At 38.0% G+C, this 21935-nt stretch overlaps 1 protein-coding gene across 5 annotated transcripts in view; it reads left to right on the forward strand.

Annotated features, from left to right (window-relative positions):
- The window catches only part of Srrm234 (Serine-arginine repetitive matrix 2/3/4), a 369905-nt gene that overhangs the window by 289053 nt on the left and 58917 nt on the right, over positions 1–21935 (forward strand). For all 5 annotated transcript variants that reach the window (XM_083128349.1, XM_083128350.1, XM_083128351.1 and 2 more), the window contains 2 exons: positions 11975–12268; positions 13945–14007. In XM_083128349.1, the coding sequence (XP_082984475.1) occupies positions 11975–12268; positions 13945–14007 (357 nt within the window). The remainder of the gene's footprint in view (positions 1–11974; positions 12269–13944; positions 14008–21935) is intronic.

A 21935-nucleotide genomic window follows, 5' to 3' on the forward strand; every position in this document is an offset into this window, starting at 1 on the left:
TGGCGCTGCTCCATGGGAAATCGAACATAAGAACCTGCCGTTTCTGGGGAGGGAGATCCCATCCCCTCCTGCCAACAAACATGTCTTCCATAATATTCAAGGTGTTAGTGAATGATTCCTTAGACGGATATTGGACCGGACGCCGAGCTGCTGCTATGTAGTCGGCGGGCGACGAACGCATCATGTGAACGAATACAATCCTTACAGCAACGGTGTGCCTGATTCAAGTCTTCCAAAGAATATCCATTATTGCTGCATTGCTATCGTCTATTTTCTACAATATTTGTTTTATATTCTCTTTAACCACATATATATTGTGTACATATTCGTAGTTTCATAGGCCAGTGTGCGTATCCAACGTGGCTGTGTTGTTATGTATCAATGTGTAGACTATTACTACTCCAGTGAACAATCAACAGGGCTTCCAATTGTTGTTTTTTTAAAAATAATTGAATAATTTTGAATAGTTTTTGCGCGAGCAGTGTTGAAGTGTGCGTGTGCGTGAGTGAGTGTGAGTTATGATGAACTCTGTACATCCCAGAACCAGACTCAGAACACCAATTAACGAGAGGACATTGTTCGAACGGTTGTGGAGGGACACTTTCAGGGCTATTGTCGCAGAGCAAGTCGGGAGGAGACGCCCCCCAAGACCCCCTCCGATAACAAATTTGCAAATTCGCGTTCTCACCCCTCGGAATTCCCGGAGGACTCTGCGCTCAGTGATCAGGTAAGCTGCAATCCTTCCTGTGTATTGTGTAACACGTAATGTTCTTTTTTAATTGGTTTCTGATAGGTCGCTCTAAGCCTTGAGAAATCGTTAACCCAAACTATCAATTTGAAGGCTTATTTACTTTTGAGTTTTATTTTAAGTGCACTTTTATGCACAGGTAGGCTAATTGTGACTGGACCTACAGTTTAAAATGGGATCCGAACCACTATCTGCCTCCCGGGACCCCTTGGTTACAAAGCTACGACGTACGACGCTGCCACTACGCATCGGGTAGGCACTACAGAGTATTTACTTTCTGAGATTCTGTGCAAGTTCTTTCAGCAATCTGTTCACTCCATAGTTTATTATTATCGATATTATCCCTGTTTTGATAAGGCAGTTCTTACTTCTTGTAACTGTATGAATTTCATTATCTATTTTTGATTTTTTTTAAATCAATATTTCTGTTTTCTTTATATTCTGTACATCATTGTCTATATATAAAAAAGTCCTCTTTTTCCTTTTAATCGATTAATTGGTAAATTGGTTACATTTGATTAAATGTCAATTTTCTGCTTCTTTCCGACATACAGTGATTAGATGTTCAGTTGTTTTTGGCCTCCATCTTTGTCCGGCCATACAAGTGTAATGAAAACAAGTAGCGGTCAGTGCGCTTCAAATTTTTCAATAGCAAGTATGAAAGAGAAAAAGCAACGAGGAAAAGGGACCATTTTTTATTAGATTCAATATGCGCGTCAGTTGCTTGTTTTTCTTCTCTTTTTTCTTACGGGAGTACCAGGGGTGGACTAGGAGAAAAGTTTTGTTCTGGTATTTTTTGTTAAACCGATTCAATAACTATACGAAGAGAAACGCTTATTTTCCCATTTATTCTAGATTTTTTATATTTTTTCGATGATGTGGTGACATCTCTTCTGAATTCCTTTAACCTGTCCGGAGTAATGCTAATTGCATTTTTTAAACAACCCCCCCCCCCCCCACACACACGCACCTTTACACGGATTAACTACTTGCGGATTGGGTAGGTGAAAAGTGATCTCATTCAACTTGTGGTTAGATATAGTTACGAGTAACCCATTTTTTTGTCATTATCACCACAAATCGCATGTTGTATTAGTAGTATTTTTAAAATTACAGTTCACGATCAGAAAAGTGGCTAACCTCAACTATACGTTAATTGAATAATTGTCGGTTTTGAGCAAACGGGGCCCCATCCGCCCTTCTTCCTATTTGTCTTATTTGTAAAAAATAGACTTTAGGATTGCAACATTTTAGGAACTTCCTAGCGATTGGGGAAAGATATATATAAAATCTCTGTCAATGTCTCTCTCAAATTGTAAATTCATAACCACATCCTTGTTGGTTCAGGTTCGGATAAATTAATTTCCATCGAGTTCATTTCCACGTAGTTGCAGGCCAAACGAGGCTCTGGTGCCTGAACCCACCGTCTGTATAATTTCTATGGGGTTTTGAGTTGTGGCGTCCATATGTGTTTGTGATTTCCCTTCATTCATCTTATCACAATTCATCCCGATCGTCGCGATTAGCCGAAAGTGGAAGAAAAGCTGTGTAAAGTAAATTAAACAAGTTAAAAGTTAACCGAGAAGCACGTGCAAGAACCACTTTTGTAGTGTCTTCTGTCTTCCATGAACCATGACTCGCCAACCTTTTGATCAATAGTTATCACTTCTAATGGGCACGACAATCCTTAATGGAGATCCTAGCATGTTTGATAACTACGTGGTTCTTGTCGCGATTATATATTTATATGCAAATTTCAATCTTTGAAACTCTAATGATTCGTGAGAAATTAATATTGATTGTAACAACAGTGCCATCGCACAGACTTCCCAGTTTTCAATTTTTTCATGAAATTCTAAGGCAGTGGTTTTCAACTTCAAAAGGTCCGAGGGCCAAAATTATATCCAGCAGTTGATTGGCGGGCCGGATTTTTTTTTGGGGGGGGGATTAAAAATTACAAAAATTGTAAGTACTGAACTGAAAATGTAGTACTTTCGCATGACTTCAATTTCTAAAATGAAGCAATAAGAACAATGGAAGAACAAATCAAAATTGTATAAATACGATTTATTTCACAAAAACCCAATACTTATGGATGAATTGAAAGAAATGAAAAACACACCATACAAATAAGAATCCTTCATAGTAAGTGTTCAATGTGAAAATTGAGGCCGATCTGTTTCTTTTATTAAAGTTGGAGTGTCCACTTCAATTTCTGTATTTGAAAGTCTCAGAATGTGAAGCAGTGAAGAATCTGCCAGTCGGCTTCTGTAGCGGCTCATGATGAACTTCATTGAAGAAAAAACACTTTCACACGTGTATGTGCTGCCGAACATCGATGTCATTCTTTGCCCAAAACTACGAAGGTTTGGAAAGCGTTCCTTTGAGAGGTGGAGAGAATCTTCTTGTTCTTCGATGTTAACGCCAAGAGGATTGCTAAATAGCTGGATGCTGCTTTTAAGTTCTTCAAAATCTTTAAATCTGTAGTCAAACTCATCCATTATTTCCTTAATATTTGCACTGAATTCAGAAAAGTCCAGTGTTTCATCTTTTGCTAGTCGCCGACAGCTTGGAAGTAAGTCGTCATATTATGCCTCCTTATCCTCCAAAAACTCTCGTAACTTTCTATGTAGAAGGACTCTGTTCCCCCCTCGAATCTTGTTTATTATTTGTATAACTGTTTTAAATACTTCATTTAGCAATGCTGCAAATCCAGACTTTTCTCCTGTCATCGATTTTGCTCCATCTGTTACAATGTATGAACACTTATCAAAACCTCCGATATAATCTACCGATTTTTTTGCCGCATCATATATGTCCTTCCGTTTAGTGGTTTCGTGAAGAGAGCAGAGGTCAAATAATTCTTTGTTTGTTGAAAAATCGTCCTGCGTTATACGTATAAATATCAAGAGCTGACTCACATCCGTTTGGTCTGTACTTTCATCCAGACACAACGAAAAATAGGAACTACTTTTAACCATGTTATACATTTTTCTGTTACTTGTTCTCCCATATCCATAACCCCTCTTTGTAGTCTTGTTAGAAAGTGACACTGATTCAAGTTTGCTAGCAACAGTAGCGTCCCCGAAAGCCTTTGCCATTTCAATTGCGCACCTTTTTCACTATGTTTCCATCAGAAAAAGGTTTCTTTGCCTTAACAAGTTCGGGGCCTCCCCTATGGCGCAGTGGTAGCGTCCTTGCCTTGTAATCAAGGGGTCCTGGGTTCGATACCCGGTGGAGGCACAAGTGGTTCGGATCCCACTTTAAACTGTAGGTCCAGTCCCGATTAGCCTTACTGTGCATAAAGTGGACTTAAAACAGCAACTCAAACCAAAACCAAACCTTAACAAGTTCAAGTGAAACTGCATAAGAAGCATGCAGAGCTGACGTCTGCCCCTTTGTAATACTGCTAAACATACCTCTCTGTTACTTGACTTTCTTCTTCAGGTCGACAATTATCAAATCCCTAGACTCTCCTTCATATTTTCCGTATCTTTCTTCATGCTTAGTTCTATAATGTCTCTTCGCGTTATATTCCTTGAGCACTGATATAATTTGCAAGCACACCATACACTTCAGCTTTCCATTGTTGTTTGTAACGAGGTAGTCTTTTTCCCAACGTTCTTGATAGGTTCTATTTTCATTTTCAATCTTACGTTTTTGGAGATATTGCTCATTTCGATATTTGCACAAACTTTAACAATCAGTCACAGTACAGTCCGAGTTGGAACAATGGAAATCTCTTCGTACTTCGTGCGTAGTAAAACGGATCTCTATAGCGCCGCAGTTTGTTTCTAAACACAAAGAGTGAAGCCTTCGCTGACGAGTTCATTCCGCATAGAAAATGGGTGGAATGCATGGTGCGAATTTAAAGTTACGTCACTTTAGATATTACTGATGATCATTATTGACTGCAAAATCAATTCTACGTACCTGTGATTGTGATATTGTCTTTCTTCACAGAGCTTCCGTTCCTTCAGTAAAAATAGAACGTATTTTAATAAAAATACATAAATTTAATGTATTTTGCAAACTGGCTTCGCGGGCCACAAAAAAGGCATCGCGGGCCGCCAGTTGGAAACACCTGTTAAGGCATTTTCGATAAGCTCAACTTACCAACCACGTTCCGAACCTGTGTGTTGGAACTCTCGAAATATTTGGTTTATACAATATAGTGTAGTAGAAGAAATATCAAAAGAATATCTGATACTCAATCTAAACTGTGGACTTCCTAATTAATTTAAAACAATTTTAATGTGATCTGCTCCCTCCCAATGTCTGTAGCGCTAAACTTGTGTTTTCATAAATTTGGCGTTGGAATACGACAAAACGTCACAATTTCAAATTCCTGGATCCTCTACAAGTCTCAAAAACTACAGTCTCCCACAATTATATGAAAGGAGCTTCTGCAGGCGGCTTGTTCCAGCTGCAACTATGATCCCTCTAACCAGGTTGGGCTTATTGCCAAGCCCATCACTGTTTACTGTCTGCAGTGATGTAGTGCGAGGACGTGGAACGGGTGACCTGGGAACGCACCCAAAACTCAACCTCACTTTCACGTAGTGCATCCCTGTAACTTCTGCAGGCCAACGAGGCAGTGGCGCCTGGACCCAAGGCCAGTATAATATTCTGTGGAATCGCGTTGTCCTTGTTTGTGGTTTGTGCTGCGTGTCCTTTTCCAGTCTATTATTGACTAGGGTATGGGGGATTTTATCCTCGGAGATAGTATAGTTTTAGTTCTTGTTAGGGTCCTGTCCTTAGATTTGTTAGGTTAAGGATATAATTGTAAATTATGCAGTTTTATATACACATGTGCCATACATGAATCTGCAAAAGATCGACTCAAATTTTCTTGCACAGGACCAACATTTCTGACATTTGCCAGAATTGTATTTGTGTTATTTTACGTCTCTTTTTTTCTACTTTTCGCTAATCGCGATGATGAGGATGAGTAGATGAAATTGATGGACAGTCATATGGAACACCCATTGCCAGGCCGAGATTCGAACACGGCAGCTTGCCAGTCCGGCGCTGGAGATTACTTACCCACTGTTGTTTGAAATTCCATCGTTCAGAAGTGTTGCAGTCTTTAACACGTTTGTAATGCATTAAAGTGGTGAAGGAATTGGTAAATGGTTAGTTGAAAGTCAGTGTTGTCATTATTTGGGACAGATGGTTTCATTTCACTACGTCGTGTGAAATAGGTTGACACTGAAGCCAAGAAATCTTAGTAAGTGCATCTGCCAAGCAAAGTTATTTGTTCAAAAACCTGTCAAATACGCTGGTTTTTTTATTGATTTTTGTAGTGAATCCAGATCCATAGCGTTTTCAAGATCCTGATAAGAAATTTGCAACCCCTCTAAGGTAATTGCATTGGCTGAATTTTTTATTCTGCAGCTACTGTATCTCAGTAAACGTTAGTTATTTTGTTTTGTTGTGTGCTGACGTCCGTGGCGGAGCCGTTAGCACAGCGCGCTACGACGTCAGGGGTCCCGGGTTCGAATCCCAGCCTGAGCGTGTTATTTTTTAGTGTCACATCATCACTCATCCTCATCTTCGCCAAAAAGTGGCAGAAATACGAAATAAAATAACCTAATCCAATCAGGGAGTCGTTCTTTGCTTTGTGAGTTCCTTTCATCTAGTCAACCTCATCGTCGCTATTAGCCTAGAGAGGCCGAAAAATAACATATTTGTAATTAAAAAAAAATCTGTCGCTAATGTTACATTATCCGTGGTTTCATGTTATGTTCTCTGCGCAGTATTTGATTCTCCAGTAGTTTTGGTCACGCCGCCAACCTGCGAAGGTATTAAGGCACATTCATGGTCGGCAAAAATGAATACAAAATTAAAATTATATATTACACACATATAATTTCATTTGTCAGTAATTCGTTAATGATTAGAATAGCGTTGCAGGAACATAGCTGAACTGTTGAGTGAGCAAGAAAATATGCCTCGTTTATCCCTCCAGAAAAAAATCCTGCAGACGTCCATGGGGATATTCTCTTCCCAGCGAGAAATAAGAAAGAATAATTGTCATCTTAGAGCAAGCGGCGTAGCAAATAAGCCTTTCCTCTTACTCCAAAGAGAGTTTCCTCGAATCCCTTCCGTTATATTCAAATTACATCTCGCCGAGAGAGATGGAGAGAGACCGCGGATCGTTAGTCGCCATCATCCATTACGCATGCGCAGTTTCAGCTCCTGCTTGATATCGAGCCACGGCAGCAGCATCATGACGTCACTTCCCGTAAGGATATCCAAGGATAGTTGGGGGGGAAAATCAGAGTTTTCGGAGCGTTGACGAGAGTAAATCAAGCATCCGTTTGATTAAAAATGATTTCCTGTTTTAATGTTCACCATTCCATCCGGCACGAACCCTTCTCCGATTGGATACTTTTTGCTGTTCGTATTTAGGTTTTTGCCCCTCTGTTGTGAAAACTACTTGGGTCGGAGCGAACCCTGAGGAGGTCACCTCATAGATTATCCTTTTGCTGTCTGGGTCATAGTTGGGGCTCGAAACTTAATGAAAAGTTTTCCTTTTTTTTTTCTCGGGGCCAAGAAGACATTAGGTGTGTGCGGGGTCCCTCAAAGGGAAAAAACAAAATTTTACGACCCAGTCTCGTACACAAAAGTGTCAGCTGAAGAAGAAGAAAAATGCATTAAGTTTGTAGCTCAGACCAAATATTTAAGTGCGTCATCGAGAAAGATGCAGGAAGGTTCGTAAAAAATGCATCAGTTGGTGCATTAAAGTACAGCTCGACATAGAAATATTCACTTGCGTTACCTTTACAAATAATATACAAAAATGCATCCGACTCTAAACCCGATTCTTGGCAAAGGCCAAAAAACGCACTGGTGCATCACTCCATGAGTTCCTGGTGCACCAAATGGATTAGTTTCCTGTACGCGGTCGGAAAAATCCAAGCGACCATGTTTAAAAATTAAGTTCTCGATATTTTCTGCACTGCAAGTCTCTGAAATTTCTTCAAAGTGGCAGTTGTTATTCCAGAAATGCAAAATCAGTCACTTGAAGGAGGAGATAGTGTGTGACATGAGATTTCGAACATTTCGACCGAAATTTTCCTGTCGCGCACACCCGTACGAAAGTTCGTTGGCCTTCATTTAGAACCAGAAAGCATTGTTTTTGCTTTGCGATCTTTTAAATATTCTTTTTTTTTCAGTATTCTTGCGGTTTTATTTGCACTTGTATATATTTTTTGGTTTTCTAAATATGCGGTTTATGCATTTATACTTCTCCCAAAATTCTACAAGGGAAACTCAACCTTTTACTTCGGTAGAGAACGAGTGTCTTCCTGGTGCCCAGTCACACAACGACAAACATACTGTCTGGCTGCCTTAGCCGAGACCATGGACGGAAGTGCGCATGCGCCAACTGTACGTCTGCTGTAGAAATAGCAATGAAGTTTCAACGTAGTAACATGACCGCCAAAATACATATAGAGATGTTTACGAATTATATAAGGGTTCGGAACGAAATTAAAGCCATTCATATACTATATCAGCAAATAGAACATATCAGGAAAGTATTCATCACGTCACATTAGTAGATAAACTTGTTTGTAAACCAGTAACTTTATTTTAGATCATTCAATTAAATTGATCTCCTTAGTAAATATTATAAAGCATTCATCAGGATAGGGGTCACTAATAATAGTATTATTGTATCTAGTATTATAATTATAAATGTAGTAACTGAATGGCTTGTGACATTTTTTAGTATAACGAGGGTGTTTTGTAGAATGTCCAACAGGGGCCAAAACGTCCCAATTTTCTTTATTCCACTTCGAAACTGTTTCTTACGAATTGTAAGAGCCATCACGAATCACAAACACAACACAGCAAGGGTATTTTGGCGATTGCTTCTCCCTGCTTCCCCTCTCGCGTTTGGAATCGTCCTTTCCAAGTTGTTTCGTCTTCCTTGGTCTTCTTTTGTAGGTAAGAATCGAAGAATTAACGTTTCAGGCAGCTGCAAATAAAGTGTACAGTTGCACTTAATTGTCATTTTTTTTTTTTGCAGGTGCGTTGAATTATTCAAATGCTTATGTCTCCCATGTAATTTGTGTAAAATGCAAGCTTACGTATCAGTATCTAAAGTAATTTTACAGGTAAAAAAAAGTGCTCCCCTGTGCATAGCACCACGCCATGAAGGCGTATAGGGGGTGTGAGGGGTAACGCCCCACACTTTCTTGATCCGGTCGTGAGTGGGGGTGATGTGATCAGCATCACGCCCCTGACCGCCTTTACCCCCCAGGGTTTCCCCCAGGTACCCATGTTATTCGACGCTGGGTGGGCGCCGGGGCCGCTTCCATCGTTAGAAAAGTTCCCGGATTTTGAACCGGCCGGGGATCGAACCCGGGACCTTTAGCATGGTAGTCAGACGCGTTACCGACTGAGCCACCGCGTAATTTGAATTTTTTAAGGCATTTTAAAATAATTTTGTCATATCAAAGGCAATTTTGGGGGATTTCTTAGGTCCTGATATTTCGATCTCTACTCGTAATGCCAGGCTTCGTCCTCGATCAACATATAACTGAAAGTAGGAGAGGTATCTGTAGAAATGATGGTACTTCGTGTCATTCTCGTCTACGCTCAACTATTTAGGGACTTCATTTGTGGACAGATTTTTTTATTCCCACGTCTTAGTGAACAATGTCATGTTCAGTAGAGATGTCCTCTCTGCTATTCTCGTAAGGCTAATTTGTGGATCTGCAAGGTTCACATAGAGCACAGATGTACGCTTTAGCCGATCTCAGTGGCGGAGTGGTTATCACAGCGCGCTGCGAGTTCAGGAGTTCCGGGTTCTAATCCCAGCCTGTGCATGGGTGTTCTTGCGAGTCTCTCTTCGTCAGTTTAATCATATCATTCATCCTCATCGTTGCGATTAGCCAACAGTTGCAGAAAGCGACGCTAAATGACAAAAAAATAAATCAAACCATTCTGCGTTCTTCGTGTAAATGTTGGATCTTTTCACGAAAGTACTTTCCCGTCCACTTCGATAAGGGATGTGTCGAGCGAGAGAGCAATGTTTTAATGATAGGAAAGTGGATGGCGCTATGGAAGCACGCATCTGGCTGCCTCTCAGGCTAAACCACCGACGAAGACTGCTATCCTATTTGAGTCGACCGCGCTGATCCTATTGGCGTAATCCTCTCATGTCCCGAGTCGGGAGGAAAAGCTTAAGAGAAAAAGGCAAGGCGTCAGGAACTCATCTCAGATGCAAAGTCCTCCTTATGTTTGTAGCTTCCCAAACTGCAATCCACCATTACGGCCCGTGATTAGCAGAAAAGCGGATGTCCCCACCAGTTTGTAGAATATTGTGACTGTCATTTACTCTAAAAAGTTGACAAGAAATGTGTGTAAAGCATGGGTGGTAATGTTTTGTTGTTAGTCTTGCATGATCATGTCAGACGGATCAAACAAAACATTACGTGTGGACGGCATCGGCAAGTTGGATTGGGTGTCAAACCATGCATTTACAGCTAATAGTCCGATGGGGCCAGGTCAGGTGAATAGGGTGGGTGATCCAAGTTTTCAAACCCTAACGTAGCCAATTTTTGCATTGCTCTTGTGAGGGGATGCATTGTCGTGAAGGTAGTCAACTTTTCGAGACAACTTTCCACGGCGTTTTTTCTTCATCTCTGAGTGAAGCCTGTCCAGTAATGAAGCATAGTAAGCCCCGGTAATGGTGTGACCGTGTTGTAGATAATCAACAAAGATAACCCCATCCCTTTCCCTAAAAAACACTGGCAAGAACCTTTGCACTTGATTTTTGAACATGAAACTTTATTGGTCTCGGTGTACCACTGTGACCATGGACGTCCGGAAGGGGGGCAAGGGGGGGCCGTGGCCCCCCCCTGGAAAATGAAAGTCAACCAAAAAATATGTATTTCACACATCTAATTTCATTTTAGCCACAATAAAATGTGTTAATTATTGCATGAACACCATAAATTCAAATTTAAGCAATGTTTTTTAGGGAACAACACTATTTTGGGGGAAAATTTGCCTTCGTTTGCCCCCCCTGGAAAAAAATACCTTCCTTGCCCCTCCCTGGAAAAAATCCTGCGGACGTCCATGACTGTGACGGCATTCTTTTGATTGGTCTTTTGTCTCTGGATCATACAAATAGATCCACGTTTCATCCTCCGTGACCAAACGTTTCACAAAATTATTGCCGACCTGCTCAAAACGTTTCTGGAAGCAAGCACCCTTGCATGCTTTTGGTCGGTATGCAAACATTTCGGCACCCACTTGGCCGACCGTTTTGTCATGTGAAGATGATGACGAATAATGACTCCAACGCGTTCACAGGATATTCCTAGGTCTTCTGCTATCTTTTTATCAGAAACTTGTCGATCTGCGAGAATCATTTCATGCACCTGTTCATTTGTTTCGGGCATTGTCACTGCATTGAGTGGCTCTGGGGTTCACCCAAGCTCTAATAAATGGCGGAGCATTCTCCAGGCACCCTTGAAAGGAATTAACTTCAACATAGCAACGTGCTGAAGCAAACTGGTTTTATATATAATTTACACTTATTCATTCATCAATCAGCATGATGTTAGAGCACTCTGTTTTTGAAAGGCGAATATTTATTTTATAATGCTTAGTGGCCCAGGGATGGCATCTCAATGATGGTAGCCCTGACGTGTTGCTGTTTTGCACTATTGTTAATGATGCCCTTGTACATTAATATAGATTATTACAAGATACAAGGCTTCTTCTTGACAACACTTATTTATAGTAGCTAGTGCCCCCTTTGTCACGCTTCGTGATTTTATGAACATCAGATAGCAAAAGTTTTGTGCTTGCATTCCTAGCAATCTTTGCTAACATGGTTAACAATCTCTTTGTGGATATTAATTGGAGTTCATTTGCAGCAAGAACAGAATAATTTGCTCAACTGCCCACAGTTGTATGTATCTAGGAACGTTACAAAATTTGACCAGAATATGTAATTATTTTTATTGTCTCAGTCTATTTTGGTTACTGCATGTCCCTTTTATATTCTTGGATTAATTGTGATGATGAGTGATGAATGGCATAGCCCTTTATGCTGGCCACGTTAGCTGGCTGTTTTTATTGTTTTCTAACAGAGTACAGACATATGTGTAGTAAGATAACTGAATCGGCCAGCATATTAGTTTGTGTGCACGTACGCATCTTCCATGTTACTAATTTCTCCATTCCTCTGTTTCTTTGCAGTGTTAGAGAAACTCATCAGGTGGCAGAAGCTCAGCAAGAGAAAAATGCGAAGCTTCGAGAGGCATTTGGAATTTCAGAGTTTTTTGTGGAAGGGAGCAGCTTGGACCCAAACAGGCGAGCCAAGGAGGCTGCAGCCAAGGCAGCTGCTGAAGCGCAGAAAAAGTACACGCTTGTCCACACTCCCACAGACAGCCCAAGTTCAAGCCCCAGTCGGGCTTCAAGCGTCAGCAGGGAAAAAGACAAGGATAAAGAGGGGGAGAGAAGCAAGAAAAGAAAGAAGAAAGCCAGAGACAGGTAAGAATTTGTGTGGGAATTCTATTGCATGTATGTATGTGCAGGGTGTCCCATAATGATAGGACACATTTTATTTTCAATTTACAACAGCGTGTTACTTGCCCATCTTTAAGGGGAAGAGTGACCGTTTCGCACCAGTTGTGCATTTATTTCAATATCGTTGGAATGGGCACTGCTACTAAAAAAAATTCCCTGTTGGACAATAGAGTATGAATTCCTCTCCATGTTCCAAGTAGATGCTGTTTTTAAGTTAATTATTAAGCTAGAAATGATAGTTGAAAAATATGATGAACAAGTATTTACAGAATCCCATGTATTCCTTTTGGGAAATCAACTTCAACTTACGGCTAATCAAATGGGAGTTTCGATTTTTCCTACTACCAAAGAATTGTTCAACGTATCCCTTTTCCGTCCATGTACTTTTCTACACCAGTGGATGTTTGATATTCCAGAGAGAACAAATAAAATAATGCTCCCATAAGCGTAATGCATTTCTCCTTGCCTCTTACGGCCATTCTGGCAGTGTTACAAAACCTGATGTGCATAAAAGTGCTAAATTTCAGCTTAAGTGGAGCTAAAGTTGACCTTCAAGGAGCTAGATTTAGGAAGGTTTGATAAAGTTTTACTCCTATGGTAATTTTAGTTGTCAGAGGAGTATGGGTGCTGCTATTATTTTAAAGCAATGACAATTTAGTTTTCACTGTCTAGATCTGGCGGCATCACCCATCTCAATAATCCACTGATGGTCATATGAAATCGAAAATAGAGGATTCGGGCATAACAATATTTTCAACTTCACCTCAGCGAAGATCCTATTAAGAAAGTAGCTGGAAAGGTAAGAGGGAGTGGGGTAATGTGTAAATAACAATATCATGTCACGTGCAAAATGTATACTCATGGTAAGAGCTGATCTATGTGGGCCGAAGCCAGTGATGGCATCATATGGGGCAGGTGCCCCAGTTCAAAGCTGGCAACAGTGCTGTCGCAGCGAGAAGAACCTGGCGGAAATACTCCCTCATGCCCTTAAGATGTTTTGAATTGCAAAGTTGGATGGGGTATAAGGAGTAATCTTTTCGGAAGACACTCAGATATCAACCTCTCTGGTAGTACACCTTGCACTACATTTTGCAGTCTAACAGGGGTCTGGTATCTGGACTCATAGCCAGTATACTCCTTTGTGTAGCTCATTTTGTGTCCTGTTTATGTAAGTTTACAATTGTCCTTTTGCCAATTTCATCTTATCATCCTCATCTTTTCAATCAGCCAAAAGAGGCAGAAACAAAATCATATCAGTCCATAGACTGACCTTGGAAGTTAATGTTGGTTTCCTTCTAGTAATTGAACCTTCATGATGTCACCATGGACCACAACAGAAATTGCATCCATTGTTCAGGAAACTGGATATATGTTGGACTTTCAATTTTTATATTGTGTTGGATTTATTTTGGTTTTATTCCTGGTCGTATATGATTTTAAAATAATATGTGCATATTGCTTGCAGTTTACGGTTCTTACAAGCACATAAATACAATTTTTGGTCGTTACGTTTTGGGAGAATACACGCTCCCTTCCCCAAACATCTATTTATTTCTGGAAAAAAAATAGATGTTGATATTTTTATGTCCCCTTTAAGAGAAAATTATGTGCTCATAGTAGCAATTTTTTGTCTGTTGCAGTTCATCCAGTCCCGATGCAAGGCGAGAAAAGAAGAAGAAATCTAAGAAACACAAGCGAGACAGGTAATCAGATGCTAGCAATTGAATGTTAAATATTTTGCAAGAATGCAATTCTAGACAGTAAACATGAAGAATATATAAATCTATTGTTATTCTGTATTACATTAGAGAATCAAAAGTACAATATTTGGATAGTTAAATGTTGTTGGTTAGTAACATATTTTTTCCTGTTGCTTTCCTTCTAATTTACAAGTAGCAAAGGAAGATTGTTCTCATCATGTTCTGCTGGTGTCTTATGCTCTCATTTTTATTACTATTATAGTTTACAGTGAGTCAGGCTGGAGATGAAAGCTACATGGAATTATTTCACATTTATTGGTATGTTGCGAACTGGCAGATAACTCATGCGACTGTAATTACAGATAATTCAAGTAATATGATGATGATACAGTGTGATAATTTAATTTAGATTAAATTACGATCTTAGTATTCCAGTACATTTAAATTTTCAGGTGATGGCTACCTTCTATTCTCTCTTTTTTACATTAACATATTTTTATTGTATTTTGTTCCAATACTTACATATTGTGCCGCAAGATGTATGTGGGTAGTTGGAGAGATGCGATTTATTATAATATATGTATGGCAAAAACAATGAAACATGCTACATCATTGAAACACACACAACTTTTAAAATCCTTGTGAATTCCATGTGAATCTTTCTAACCCTTGAAGATACAAACACAATGTTTTATTGCTGTATGTTATTTGAAGAGACCGCATGTTCTGTCCAGCACTTGTAATTACGAGGGAATCTTAAATGGTTCACTTGCATTTGCATAATATTGAAATATTTTATCCACTACATATTTACTAAGGAGCTCTCATCAGCCCTTAGCTTGACAGATTTGAGGCATATTTATTAAAAAGGGACTGCATATTTAATGAGAATATAAAGGAAACCATTCCTTGAAGAAATACAGAATGAGCTCTTGAGAGTACAATAACAGGAAGTGGATAACATTAATTATGTAGGTAGTGCTTTGTGAATTAATGTGGATTGAACCCATATTTAGTTATGCTTTTTTGCATAAAGTAATTAGGCTGGATATTTAGGGTTATCATCAGTGAAGAACCACCAAGAGAACAATTTAACCATAAGGAGTGATTGGAAGCATGTTTAAAGCATGAAGTTTGTTTGGTTTATCCGTGTTCCAGTTCATTGGAATTAACAGCGTAACTTCCAGAAGGCTTTTTCGAGTTTGAGAATAGACAAGCTGTAGTATTAGGCACTAAGCATCTCACAATTTCACTCTGGTATCATAGATGCATATATTCAACCCTTACACTGCTGAAACCGTAATTAATATGTTCTGTGAAATGTTTGCCATGTTGAACTTGTAGATTTATGGATTCAGTAGATTTTTTCTTATTGAAAATATTAACTTAGATGGCTCTACATGCCTAAGATTTTAAATATTCTCTTAAGAACAGAATGGAATTAATTTTACACTGATTCCTATTCTTGAGTGGCATAAAAAAGGGTCTTAGGTGTTGTGAGTTTATCACTTCTAGAACACCTCACTAACCAAGTGACTATAGGAATCCCAGGATTGTCAAAGGTGGTATCTACTAGTAAGTTTTGTTATCCATGCTACCTTACTGGAGCAGAAGTGGAAGAATTATTAACTGTAAATGAATCAGGTGATGATCATCAGCACAAAACATCATGTCAGAGAGGAATATATCTTCAGCAGTGAAAGGGTTAAGTTGGATCAAAAAAAAATATTTTCTTTGGGTTTCATGTGAATTTCTTTATGTATATTACAGCTTGCCCCTTTAACAGATGCTAAATTACTTTAAAATCACCAATCTAAGAAATGACGTAAAGTAAAAAAAAAATCTTTAACTATCTTGAAATAACCTGTACCACCATTTTATTTTTATTTTAGGCTGCTTTGCAAGTTGCTCTCTTCCACTCACTTCTTATCGAAAGGTGTTATTGTATTCCTTGTCTTTCAGCCACTATCGTAAAAGTTGAAGGAAATATTACAATTTAAATTTTTACTATTCTCATTTTTTGTGGTAAGGTGAGTATCATAGGAACTGTACACCTTTGAATTCCTATCATGCATAGTAATAGACCAATTAGATACAATCTTTAATTAAATGTATTAATGTGTTCAGTTACAACACTTCGTTGTATAAAAGTAACATACCAATAAATATGAGATAATTTAGTAGCAATAAAGAGAATCTATCCTTTACAGTTACAGATAAAAATTACACGTGCACCAGTTCAGGAAACTTATTGCATTTCATCATTACACTAATAATTATCTGAATTTTTATAATGTGTCTTTTCATTAACGATGTTCACCTAAGTGTAAATATGTATTGTGTCACTTATGCTATGTTAAGAAGTCCTGAGATAATAACACAGAAATGGTAGTTCTATTACATGCATACACGAAGCGGGAAGGTTTGTGAGAGAAGTTGATGTTTAAAGTTTTAACTTTGGATGATTTGATTACTTTCATCACAAGCATCATTTAGTGTAGATGTGTTCTTACTTTCCTTACCTAAGGACGACTGTACTTCATTCAGGATTTTTTTTGCTTTATAGAGATTCGGACTAGCATTCTAAGGGGTGGGCTGTAAAGTAATATGTGTAAGTAACCACACAATTCCTTCGCATATAGCGTTCACTGCATTCTGATTATTTTTAACCCAGATGATGATGGAAACAGCCAGTCAATTAGAAAGGTCGTTTCACCTTCTGCTCTTTGATTTGGCAGAAACTGATAGTCGCAGAATTCTGTTGTTTTTTTTCCTAAATGCTGCTTCACAAGGGTTTGAGTAAGGAATGTGACTAAGGTGTCTTTACACATATAATATTCACTTTTGACACATACCTGTCATGTAGGTGAAGTTAGGCAAGTTGAAACCAAGAGCTAATTGCCCTGTCAAGGTGTTCACCCCTAAACTCTCACTTGCAATAATAATGGAGTTTATTAGTATTATTGTTATATGAACGAATAAAAATATGGTATAATAATAGAGATATAACAACATTCACTGTCTAGCTGATGTCTAGTTAAGACTGCTAAAATTTGTATACAGACATCTGTCCTACCAAAAAATAATATCAAAATTTTTTTGAAAGAATAATTTATTGAATACTAAAAAGGTTGGTAGGTCCAGCTGATGAAAAGTCCGTGATCATTATTTTTGTGTGTTAGTAGTTGTAGTTTTCACAGGCACTGTCAACGCAAAGCTTTATAATCACAATGTAATCATTACCCAAGTTCTGCAGAAATAATCAACTTTATAATATACATCAGTAAACAAGTATTTTGTAAAATTAATTATGGATTTGCTAAGTCTTTCAGAGGGGTCAGTACTTCCTCTAAATATGTTCTCCTCACATATTGCCAAACAGACATGGAGAATGATCATCTAGACAAGACAACAGCTTCTTAGTGTCAACTTGCATACCCATGTTAATCTTCTACCATCCAACATGGTTTTTTCTGAACCCTCATGATGTGGTGAAAGAGAAGAGGCGAAAATATGGGTGCATGCCAATGGTGAATATTACTTGTGTGAAAATGTTGGAATTTGGTATGAGTTATGCTATCTAAGGTGCATTTGTTTTCCCATCCCTCTCAAAAATGGAGTGAAGAATTGACAACAAGGCTTGGCTGCTCAGCACTTCTTTTCAGCATTTAAAGGAGCCTTTCAACTAACTGCCTTCCTAGTTGACAGGGGCCTCTAATAAATTACTTCTTGAACCAGCTGTAAAGAACCCCCTTTTTTTCTTTTTATTATTATTATTATTATTATTATTTCATAATAGCTGTAAACCAAGAATGACTGTTTAAAGGGGCTGCTAACTATCGGTGAAGAAAGTAATGGAAGTTTGTGTAAAAGAACAGGATTTATTAATTTAAATCACTTTCTTTATCAACATATTTTTTTAAAAAAAATGAATTTGTGGTTACTTAATTGCTTTCCAAGTAGGTACTTTCTGACTTATTCACACTTATGCCAAGTCTAACATTGTTGAAACTTTTTATTTCAAGAAAACTCTTCATGGAGGATATTACATTTATTGTGGTTTGCATGTCATCAAATGCCTTCTGTTTTAAGTATGGTTTATCTGTAAAATCTTTAAAAAACATCATAAGGAAACATGTCTAAACATGTCTGATTTTTCTATTATTTGTATTTAGTTTTTATCAGTTTTTATTATGTTGAAACAAGTAACATACAGCTTTGGATTAGTTCTGCTTCATTGTGTCACAGTAGTCTCAACTAGTTATACAGGATGTCCATAATTGATTACCCTGGTTATAACATGTTGCAAGACTTTAATGGATACTTTTAATGAGCCCATCTAAAAATCAACACATAAACACAAACGATGTTAGTAATCATACAGAAAAAGGGTTGGGGGGGGACCTCAAACATGGACACCCCTTGTAGGATATGCAAGGTTGCAATATCTGAACTGCTGTGATGTAAATCACTTATTTAACTAATTATTTTGTTACTACAAACCATATGACACATTGAGCCTTTTACCTGTCCTGAAGCCATCATGAATGACATTTAGTAATAGGTCCCTTATTCCCCTGCCACGTTATCTCCCGGTCCCCATTCGCAGTGCAGAACTGTTATTTTGACAAAATCATGTTTTCCTGCTGGCTGCTTTGTAGAGGAGGGAAACTAAGTTTGCTGCTTATTGCCCAATCAGGGGTTTAGTAGTAGGCTTAATTGACCGCATGCAAGTTTCTTTGCAGGTAAATACACCAGTTCTTAGCTTGGCCATTATACACCAGCACTGACCAAATTTTATCTGCAATAGTAATTCTTCTGAAGTTTCATTGATAAAATATTGTAATCTGCTGAAAATAAGTTAATCATTTATGGATATATATCCAGTACAAACTCAACTGCATTATGTTTTACTTATGTCTTCGCCTTTTGTAAAACAGTTTGTTATTAAAATTAACACAAGATGGGAAGGAAGATGTAATACCAAATTCAGATTTGTACACAAAAATATATAATTCTGAAATCATGGGATAGATTTGGTTTCACATGATGGATCATAACATTTTAGAATGCTAGTTGGGATCTTTATGATAGAATATACAACATTGTACTTCTATTATTATTATGAGATAAATCATTAGTTAAAAATCTTCCACCAAAAAAGTATAAAGGAAAGATCAGAAATCTGCTTGAATGCCAATTGTAGTTTTCTTTTCCCAGTTAATAGCACACTATGACACAATTGTAAGTACATATTGCATTAATTTGTACAATTTTGATCACTAAGAAGTGAAATATTACTGAACTTAATTCATATATGTATAATAATTCACATAAAACAAATCAGTCAATTGAAAAGAAAATTTTAATTCATAAAGAAGAATTTATCTATATGAAGAAGCATTTAATAACAATCTGTTTATTTCTCTATGTACAATGTGATGAAAAATAAACATTGTAGAAATGCATACATAGTTTAATTTGTGTGTGTTTGTGGTGAGTTGTGTAGTAGATATTAGTTTATAGTCAGGATTTTCTTCTTTCCATTGTTATTCAGGAATGACTATCACAGGTTATACATAATGAAATATGAAGTTCACATAAATTTACATGTAGTTATATATTGGGGAAATATGAAGATTTAGATTCCAACACAATAACAACAACTGACAAAATGAAATAAGGCCATTAGAATATGCACCCTGCAATTTTGTTTTACTGTTTTAGATCCACAAAAGAATTTGTGGTTCTAAATCAGTATTCCGGGAAAGCAGAACGATATTGCAAGTGTATGAATGTTATTCTAGTGTTGACATCTAGTTGATCAATTGATCGCCCATTTAGGTTTATATATAAAAAATTTGTTTTAGATTTAAAATATGGAACTGTTTTTGCATTCATTTAGAACAGGGCTGTCCAAACTGCTTTCTGTGCAGGGCCAGTAACTACTGAACAAGCTGATACAGCCCCAAGGTCATAGTTTGGGGAGCCCTTATTTAGAGAAGCGAGAGACATTATAGGGATTGGTGGTATATTCTCTATGGCTCAACAGCCTTCTGAGGGGTCACGGCCTGCTAAGTGCCTTTTTCATTGGATGACACATGGTCAGTCCCATTGCTGCTGTTTTCTGGCTGTGGAGATCTGAGTCCGCTACTTCTTTTCAAGTAGCTCCCCAATTGTCCTGGATGTTCACCAAAATTTTGGTGGTTTCTATTGGGAAATAAACCTGAACCGCTTTTATCAAAGGAGAAAGTTCTAACAATTTGGGTATGTAAGGGTCTGGGCTGTATATTAATGAAACAAAGTAATAAGGTTCTATTAATTTTGGTGGCCCCCACTTGTTTAAATATATTTTTCATACAACCACGTATTTTATTCCCCCAAACATGAAGTGAATTCTTAGTTGTCAGCATGCACCTTGAGGGGTTTCATAGCACAAATTCTTCACTAACTGCATGCTAGAATTTTGTTAATTTCCTAAAAGTTCCAATCAGACTGAGATATTAGTGATATTCAGAAATGTGTATGAGAAATGTTTCTATTGATCTGGCTGTGATTATAGTCAGAAATGTGTGTTGGTCATGGAGTCATGAAGGGTATTTACACTATTTATTAACGTGCTCGTATTGCCACACATTTCTGCTTGTTCTACTCTAAAACATGGTTTTCTCATCATTATTAAATTTGTTTTGCTAAGGAGTATGTGGCCTCCCCGATAGCTTATTGGTTAGCTCTCACCTTCAAAGTGAGTGGCCCAGATTGGAGCTTCAAAATGGTGGTGTTGACTCAGCATTGTAGCAAGAATTTGGTAGCTACTTGACTGCCAGAAAATAGTGGTGATGGGACACAATGAGCTGACCATGCATCATCCAATGAAAGCTCTCGTGGAACACCTTAACCCTCAATGGGCTGTTTGCACCACAGGGATGGTGTGTTTTTTGTTTTTTGCAATACAATTCATATGCATGAATCAAATTTTGATGGGTCCCAGGTTTGATTCATCTGGTCCCAGATTCTTCATTAAGTACAAGCAGCATACACAGCAACATCACGACCGGATCAAGAAAGTCCCCACACCCCCTATATGCCTTCATGGCGTGGTGCTCTGCACAGGGGAACACTTTACCTTTTTTTTTTTAGCATACACAGTAATTTGTAACACCTTGTATGTTTGTATTTCCACTGGAGGTTATGTAAACAAGATAAAACATGCAAAATGAAAACAAAAGGGGCGAAGTTGTACTTACAAGCAGTTGACTTGAAATTTCCCCTTCCGACACTTGGGAAATATTTCCAGTTCTTTCTTCAAGGATTTCCCTGGATGAAGGCATTAAAAAAAGTGACAATAGTTTTAAAAGGGTAAAAATTAAAAACAGGATCAGGCTGACCCATAATGTGAGGTTCAGATGTGTAGTTTCTGGTTATCTTGCTTGAAAATGTTGAATGTTTTAATATCTGGACATCAGGAACAGGAAATAGTTTGAATGAAGATTTAGAGTGCAACTGTTTTCACATCTTTTGGGCATGTTTTATCTCATGTGCATTAAATAGTTAGTAAGTTACTAATTATTTATGAAGTACTAGTAAGCAGTAACATTAACTAGGCATACTACCCCTTTTAGCAGCATAATAGCTGTTGCTATCATCACCTCACTGTAGATGTATTAACTCTTTTTTGGGTGGGAAAAAGCAGCGATTCCTGACATATTAGGACAAAGGCACCTTCTTGTCAACAACTTCATTGTCTACTTGAATACATTAAAGCTCCAGATTTACAATCAGGGTTGGGGTAGAGTGGAATACACAAATATAGTTGTATAGTTATAACAGTTCATAAAGGTAAACAGTTTGTTACGGTATTGCAGTGAAACGTTGATTTTACATTTTTCAGGGGACCAAGAAAAAACACAAAATACAGGAAAATGTAAAAT

The sequence above is a fragment of the Lepisma saccharinum genome, chromosome 9 (assembly GCF_977018435.1).
Source record: "Lepisma saccharinum chromosome 9, izLepSacc3.1, whole genome shotgun sequence".
Taxonomy (NCBI): domain Eukaryota; kingdom Metazoa; phylum Arthropoda; class Insecta; order Zygentoma; family Lepismatidae; genus Lepisma; species Lepisma saccharinum.